Here is an 8,604-nt window from a genome sequence, read left to right as displayed (position 1 = left end):
ACATGAATAGGGCACAAGTAATATAAAATAAGATAAATTTTCTTTGATAATTTTACTTTTATGCCAAAATTATATGTGATGTTTTACAATAAACAGGATATGAATGAATTTAAAATGTTATACCAATATCAATATGTCTACAGCAATTATTCATCAGCACAAAACAGGTGTAGATAAATATATGTGTTGGCTGATGCACATACATGGTACCAAGTTTACAAATGCAATTGTATTGTGACAAGACTCGCTAAACTGGTAATTTAAGACACAATATGTTAATACCAAATATGTGTATGTTTTTTCGTATAAAAAAATGCCACAATTTCCATTTTTTGGCACCAACCAATGTAAGTGGTTTGAAATTCTCCATTTCTTACAGGTATAACTTACATTAAAACCAAGCAAAAGACCAGTTGGTTGCTATCTACAACGTTAGCCTAGTTAACGTTAACGTCAACGTGTTGAACGAAACCGTCTGCGCAGGAACGTCGTCTACTCGATATCAAATCAATAACTTATGGATACTTTTAGGCATTTGTGATTCATTTGACACTCAGTGCACTGAAAGTATTATAAATTTTGATCATTATTTTCACACGCTTTCATTTCTCCCGTGTTTGTTGACAAAAAACGCACTTCGCCCGGATATAGCCTAAAGAATAGAGGCGTAAAATCCGGCAAAATAATAACGATTTACGTCGTTGAGTTCGCCATGAAAGCTGAGAAAACCTTAAATATTATGCAACATGTACTAATGCAAATTCATCGTTTTCTGTTGAAATTCGACTCAAAGATCTTTCAACGGCGGCCATATTGGTTCCAACATGGAACCCTCAAATGAAACGTGCCAGACGAACCGGTTCGTTCCAGCGGAACGTCGCATTCCATTTACCGGAACGGCCGGTTCGAACTGGAACAACCGGAACGTTCCGCTAAATGGAACACGCTGCAAGTCTCTGTTATGACATAAGGCGGCATGGTACGATATACTTTTTTACAAATTAAACATGCGATTGTAATACAATAAATTACTCGCCTATAATGTAACATTTTGATTAAAAACCTCATATTCATGCCAACAAGTGAGATATTTCTCATGATCATCTCCCACAAGTACATGATCGTAACTGCAGGTATTGCGGAAGTTAAAACGAGCGGTCTACGCATGGGCTTCAAAAACGAAAGTAGGTTGCTAAGGAGAATTTTACTCGTAAGTGTAATCGTAGCAGTTTTCGTAAGTGTAAAACTTAAGAATCATCGTAAGAGTAAAAATAATCGCTCGAGTGATTTCGTGAAAACCACTTAAGATTTCACTTACGATAATCGTAAGAATAATCGTAAGTGTAAAACTTACGAACTTTCGTGAAAAGATCTCCAGGAGACGTTAGCTGATGTTTTTGTTAAGTTTGATAATCAACACAGTTCACAATAGCTCTCTTTTAATTAGAACATTTAAAGTACAGTGTATAGTTCTGAAAACTAACAGAGAATACCGACATAATGACGAAGCCATTATCGAAACTCGAAAGAATGAAGACCAAACAAGATTTTCTTTAAGAAAATTACACGGATAAAAAAACATGTGTTCCGGAACAATAAGCGTCTTTTGCTTCTTCGACAACATATCTAGGTCAAATCAAGGTCACGTCACATTCTCAAACTGAGAACGAGGATGGTGACATCATCGCACCAGAAAATAGGGTAGTCTTGGCTGTTGTATAGTTTTATATGAAGCCAAATCTACCACACACGAAAAGTTTTAGATTTTTTTTGTTAGATCTGTTCAATCAGATTGGAAAAGAAGCTAAAAGCTTACACAAATCCCTTTCCTTTTAATTTCTAGATTCAATGTGGTAAATGTCTAGTACATCCCAATGCAATTCTGCCGTGCTCTGTCTCAGTATTGTGTATATTTGTTGTTTTCATTAATAAACAATTTTCTGGTGTTAAATAATCTCTATGTTGTGAGTGTATTACATATATTATTAGAAGCAGTGTATACACTATCGGCAATGTATAATTCACTTAATTGATTGTAATAAAAACAAACTGATGATGACCCGGAATTCTAAAGTACAAACTTGATCAAATAAACACTCCATTTTGTAAAGTAAAAATATGCTGTTTATCACCGTCTACTTTTTTGTATGGTGCAAATTGCTCATTTGAATACATAGAGGCCAAGCAGTCACAAAAAGAAAAATTGAAGCGAAGGTGTCTTCTTTTATACTAAGGAACTGATGACGTCAACATTCCAGACATCATTTGAACTATGTGACATAAGTGGGACATGGATGAAGCGTCTGTGACACATGCTCATTTTGTCTTCGTTGCATGGTTCTTATTCTTAATTTTCCTTTATTATTTATTTTTATTTCATGTGTTCACGTTGATATATACTTTTTCTAATGAAATTATTTAAACTGTATTATAGTCATATATCACATTTTATTTTAAATGAAATACTTAGGAATGATATTTTTAATGCTTTTGACACTGGCCATGGTAGCCCGAGCTTCCTATGGCCCTGACACCAGATATGGTATCTGGAACCTCGGGCTAAGGCCATGGTTGATGTGTACATACATGTAAGGATATAATGTACAATGTGTAGAGCCTTTAAATATCGTATGAAAGCAATGAGAGTGTCTGGCAGGCCGTCGTACCCATGTGTGTGTGTGGTTCACTATCTAGAACGGCTAGACAGCGTGTACATATATATGTGCGGTGTAACCTCCTTTACACACCACAGTCAGTACAGTCGACAATGGAGCTGGATAGCTTGTTGAGTTTTAACGGTGTGACTTTGGCCATTTTTGTTGTTTTGTTGGTTTTGCTGATCAGATGGTTCAACCAGTGGCCGGCCAATATTCCACCCAGCCCGCCAGGGTATCCTATCGTGGGACATATACCTCTGATGCTGAAGGGTAAACCCCAGGACATATACCGAGGACTTCGCCCAAAGTACGGGGACGTGTTCAGTCTAAAACTAGGCAGACGACTCTCTGTTATTATCAATGGGTCTGAAGCACTACGGGAAGCTTTTATAAAACAGGCTGAGGATTTCTCGGATCGCCCCGATATCTTTCTAATGTCCGTACTTTTGAAGAAAAAAGGGATAGCCGCATCTTCTGGAGAACACTGGAAACGAACAAGGACGCTCGCACTCTCAACTCTGCGCGGTTTTGGATTCGGGAAGAAGTCTTTAGAAGGTCGTGTCCTGGAAGAGGCGGAGGCATTTCTCAGTGTGATCGAAAAGCAGAACGGCACCCCCTACAGTGCTACCAGTATTATTCAGGTGATGATATCAAACATCATTTGTAGTATTGTGTTCGGCGAGAGGTTCGATTACGACGACAATAAGTTTAAGAAACTTCTAGATATGCTGGAAGAACTAGGTAGGTTGAACCCCATTGCAGGAGTAATGAACGTCATTCCGTGGATACGGTATCTACCAGGGGATATCATTGGCATGAAAAAGTTTGCCAGACTTTTCCAAACTATTTTTGACTTTATTCAAGAGGAGATTGCTGAACACAAAAGAACGTACGATGAGGATAACTTACGAGACTTTATTGATGCCTTCCTTAGACAGAAATCCAAACATGACTTGGACGATCCTGTTTTTGATGACTTTAATATCGAAGCATCCGTTTTGAATCTATTTGTCGCCGGGACAGGAACAACAGCCTCTACAACGCAATGGGCCATATTGTTTCTCCTTCATCATAGAGATATCCAGAACAAGTTAAGGGATGAAATCAGTACAGTTGTGGGCTCGGGTAGATATCCTTCCCTAAACGACAAACCAAACATGCCTTTTTACGAAGCCTTCATCACAGAGGTCATTCGTAAGGGCAATATTGCACCTTTATCAGTTCCTCATGGAGCTACAAACGACATCCAATTCCGGGGAATGACAATTCCAAAGGGGTCACTCATCACAGCTAATCTGGATTCTGTGTTAAACGACCCGGACACGTTCACTGACCCGGATAAGTTCGATCCGTACAGATTTCTTGGAGAGGATGGCCAACTCACGGGAAAGGAGAAATCGGTAATGGCATTTTCTTTGGGAAGACGAGTTTGTCTCGGTGAATCTCTGGCAAGACTTGAACTGTTTCTGATTCTGACGTCCCTAGTTCAGAGATTTGACCTTGTACCTGAAGACCCAGACTGTTTACCGACCTTATTGCCCGTTCCCGGGGCAACACTACCACAACCGTATAAATTCCGGGCTTTAAAACGGACATAAAATGTGTACAGTAACAGTGGACTATGAACATATGGATGTATATATTTCCACGTGTCTCATAGAAACCAAATCTGTTTGGTTGACAGGATCATTCTCCAGGTAATAGTTTAAATGTGTGTTTTAGAAGTATTTTAGACGTGGTTATAAAATGTTACAGCTGTATCTTTTGCATGTTGTGTATAACGTAGTAGAACTGTTATTGATAATAAAAAAATCAGTCAAAATCCCCGGCCTTTTTTGATTGACCATAAACAAACGATTGATAGACGTTATACAAATGTTTTGTTGACGTCATACAAACGTTAGATGGGCGTTAAACAAACGTTTGGTTGACGATAAAAACCAATAGATGGGCGTTATACAAACACCTGGTTGACCATAAAAACGGTTGATAGACGTTAAACAAACGTTTGATTGACAATAAACAAATGTTTGATGGACGTTATACAAACGTTTGGAGGGCGTTATACAAACGTTTGATGGACGTTATACAAACGTTTGGTTGACGATAAACAAACGTTTGATGGACGTTATACAAACGATTGATGGACGTTATACAAACGTTTGATGGGCGTTATACAAACGTTTGGTTGACGATAAACAAACGTTTGATTGACGTTATTCAAATCTTTCAAGGGCGTTATACGAACGTTTGATGGACGATAAACAAACGTTTGATGGACGTTATACAAACGTTTGGTTGACGATAAACAAACGTTTGATGGACGTTATACAAACGTTGGTTGACGATAAACAAACGTTTGATAGACGTTATACAAATCTTTGAAGGGCGTTATAGAAACGTTTGATAGACGTTATACAAATGTTTGGTTGACGTTATACAAACGATTGATGGACGTTATACAGACGCTTGATGGACGTTATACATATGTTTGATGGACGTTACACAAATGTTTGGTTGACGTTATACAAACGTTTGATAGACGTTATACAGGGTGTTTCAAATTATCTGATACTTTATAAATCCCGATTACTCATTTCAATTTAATCATAGGAAAATAATATATATACCACAGCAAAACACGTTTTCTAAATTTTATTCTGATATCTTACTGACTGTACTGAATAGGGTATTAAACATTTAACTATTGATCAATAAAAGGTACTTTTTATACCAAGTGTTCCAAATGACGTCAATTTTGGTCAGCGACCAGGTCAATTCTACGTCTAAAATTCTTAATTACTAATGAATATGTTTCAGTAGAAATTGCACGGATAACTCTTCGGATAGCCTGCTTCAGGTAAACAGTGTTCTCGTGATGTGGATTGCATGTCTGGATGCTTTTTATGCATACATCTCATCACTTTTATAGGTATATTAAGCTGATAAAACAGTTTTACCGCTTCTGCCAGATGTATGTCAGACACCTCCATCTTTGAAATTGCCTGTTTTACGAGTCACAGATGACATCATAGATGACGTCATAGATGGCGTTTTTTTATTAAACAAAATTGTGAACAATTACCTATAATATGGTGTATAAAGCTTTTCAATGTGATGAAAAGTGACTGAGAAAAGTCAATTTAGAATGTATCAGATATTTTGAAACACTCTGTACAAACGTTTGATGGGCGTTATACAAACGTTTGATTAACGATAAACAAACGATTGATGGGCGTTATACAAACGTATTGCTCTATAATGTGTTGAATTGCTGTTTGAATGGTTCAAACTGGGATTGAATTATCAGTATAGGATGACAGTTTGATTGACATATATACATTGTCCCTGACTGACCCTAAGGCGCTGACTGGGTCCTAAGTTTTCAAATTTGCAGTGTCCACAATTTCCTTGCTTAGACGACCCAGAGTGGCTAGAAACAAATACCACTAGGTCTTACATCTGTAGTCTAGCTATTGGATAGGGCGGACTTTAATGTGTTCCAACATTTTTAATAATATTTTGTTCGTGTTTTAAAAACAAAATACATTGTACAACTATCTGTAGACTATCCCTGCTCGTGTCGGTTGATGTTACCGGGTAAGTTGAGAAACGGGCCGTTCTGTTCTGTCGTGGGTGTGTCATAGGGCAAAACATTTTACCGTTATTGCTCTGGATGACATATGACATGCCTTCCATACGTATGTTGTACAGTGAGGTAGTTACCATGGAGACCTCACCTAAAATGACCCTGGCTGTTCACGGGGCGATAAACCAAGCAAGCAAACATAAACATTAACGACATCACGGTTGTCGTTGATAAGGTCAGGTACTGCTCGGGTCCCGTTGCTATGGTAATTGGGAATCAGAATTTGCCGGATTTAATTGATATATTTTATTATTGTGAGTTATCTAGTTTGTCCCACTAGATCGGTAATGAAACCCTGCGATATACGATTGATATACAAGCCAGACGTAATTGAATTATAATCAGTATTCGGACACTGGTCACGTCAGATTTGAACCTAGGGATATACAAATATGTATTCAACGTTCAAGGGCATTTAAATGTCGCATGGAAGCAATGAAAGTGTAAGGCCGCTATAGGCTATCGTACCCATGTGTATGTGCGGATTATTATCTAGAACGGCTGTGTTCAGATATATGTGGTGTATACCAGCTTTACACACCAACCTGCCTGAATAGATTACAATGGAGCTGGATAACTTGTTGAGTTTTAACGGTGTGACTTTGGCCATTTGTGTTGTCCTGTTGGTTTTGCTGATCAGATGGTTCAACCAATGGCCAGCCAATATTCCACCCAGCCCGCCAGGGTATCCTATCGTGGGAAATATACCTCTGATGCTGAAGGGTAAACCCCAGGACATATACCGAGGACTTCGCCCAAAGTACGGGGACGTGTTCAGTCTAAAACTAGGCAGAACGCTCTCGGTTATCATCAATGGATCCGAAACACTACGGGAAGCTTTTATAAAACAGGGTGATGATTTTTCAGATCGTCCCAATAACTATCTTTTGTCTGTACTGATGAGAGATAAAGGGATCCTGGCATCTTCTGGTGAACACTGGAAACGAACAAGGACACTTGCACTCTCAACTCTGCGTGATTTTGGATTCGGGAAGAAGTCTTTAGAAGGTCGTGTCCTGGAAGAGGCGGAGGCATTTCTCAGTGTGATCGAAAAGCAGAACGGCACTCCCTACAGTTCTGCCAGCATTATTCAGGTGATGATATCAAACATCATTTGTAGTATTGTGTTCGGTGAGAGGTTTGATTATGACGACAAAAAGTTTAAGAAACTTCTATCTATGCTGGAAGAATTGGCTAGGTTGAACCCAGCCGCGGGTGTTATGAATGTCATTCCCTGGGTACGATATCTACCAGGAGACATCATTGGTATGAAAAAGTTTGCCAGACTTTTTCAAGCTATTTTTGACTTCATACAAGAGGAGATTGCTGAACACAAAAGAACGTACGATGAGGATAACTTACGAGACTTTATTGATGCCTTCCTTAGACAGAAATCCAAACATGACTTGGACGATCCTGTTTTTGATGACTTTAATATCGAAGCATCCGTTTTGAATCTATTTGTCGCCGGGACAGGAACAACAGCCGCTACAACGCAATGGGCCATCTTGTTTCTCCTTCATCATAGAGATATCCAGAACAAGTTACGGGATGAAATCAGTACAGTTGTGGGCTCGGGTAGATATCCTTCCCTAAACGACAAACCAAACATGCCTTTTTACGAAGCCTTCATCACAGAGGTCATTCGTAAGGGCAATATTGCACCTGTAGCATTTCCTCATGGAGCTACAAACGACATCCAATTCCGGGGAATGACAATTCCTAAGGGGTCGCTCATCACAGCTAATCTGGATTCTGTGTTAAACGACCCGGACACGTTCGCTGATCCGGATAAGTTCGATCCGTACAGATATCTTGGAGAGGATGGCCAACTCACGGGAAAGGAGAAATCGGTAATGGCATTTTCTTTGGGAAGACGAGTTTGTCTCGGTGAATCTCTGGCAAGACTTGAACTGTTTCTGATTCTGACGTCCCTAGTTCAGAGATTTGACCTTGTACCTGAAGACCCAGACTGTTTACCGACCTTATTGCCCGTTCCCGGGGCAACACTACCACAACCGTATAAATTCCGGGCTTTAAAACGGACATAAAATGTGTACGTGTACAATACTAGAGGATTGCAATTGTGAAACACAGCTGTATATTCTTTTCACGTGTTTAAAAAAAGAACAAATTAACGGTCTCCGTGTTGTTAACAGGATCATTCTTCATGTATCAGTTTAAATAAGTATCTTAGAAGTATTTTAGATGTGGTTATAAAATGTTACTGTTATATCATGTGTATGTTGTGTATATCGTTGTATAACTGTAATGAAGAATAAAAAAAATCAATCAAAA

The 8,604-nt window shown here is 38.8% G+C and overlaps 2 protein-coding genes across 2 annotated transcripts; both read left to right on the top strand.

Moving 5' to 3' along the window:
- The first annotated feature begins 2,727 nt into the window (after positions 1-2,727).
- On the top strand, positions 2,728-4,479 carry LOC117343471 (cytochrome P450 2J6-like). Its single transcript, XM_033905834.1, has one exon. It carries the CDS (start codon positions 2,768-2,770, stop codon positions 4,253-4,255), a length of 1,488 nt encoding a protein of 495 aa, XP_033761725.1. The 5' UTR covers positions 2,728-2,767; the 3' UTR covers positions 4,256-4,479.
- A 1,806-nt stretch (positions 4,480-6,285) lies between these two features.
- On the top strand, positions 6,286-8,604 carry LOC117343472 (cytochrome P450 2J6-like). Its single transcript, XM_033905835.1, has one exon. The coding sequence runs from the start codon at positions 6,870-6,872 to the stop codon at positions 8,355-8,357; it is 1,488 nt and encodes a 495-aa protein (XP_033761726.1). The 5' UTR covers positions 6,286-6,869; the 3' UTR covers positions 8,358-8,604.

This window comes from Pecten maximus, chromosome 15 (genome assembly GCF_902652985.1).
Source record: "Pecten maximus chromosome 15, xPecMax1.1, whole genome shotgun sequence".
NCBI classification, from domain to species: Eukaryota; Metazoa; Mollusca; class Bivalvia; order Pectinida; family Pectinidae; genus Pecten; species Pecten maximus.
Note: the sequence above shows the minus strand (reverse complement) of the source record. Positions and strands in the feature narration are given on the sequence as shown.

Excerpts from the sequence above, each read along its gene's own strand:
- LOC117343471 (XM_033905834.1), top strand. The coding sequence starts at position 2,768 with ATGGAGCTGGATAGCTTGTTGAGTTTTAACGGTGTGACTTTGGCCATT.
- LOC117343472 (XM_033905835.1), top strand. The coding sequence starts at position 6,870 with ATGGAGCTGGATAACTTGTTGAGTTTTAACGGTGTGACTTTGGCCATT.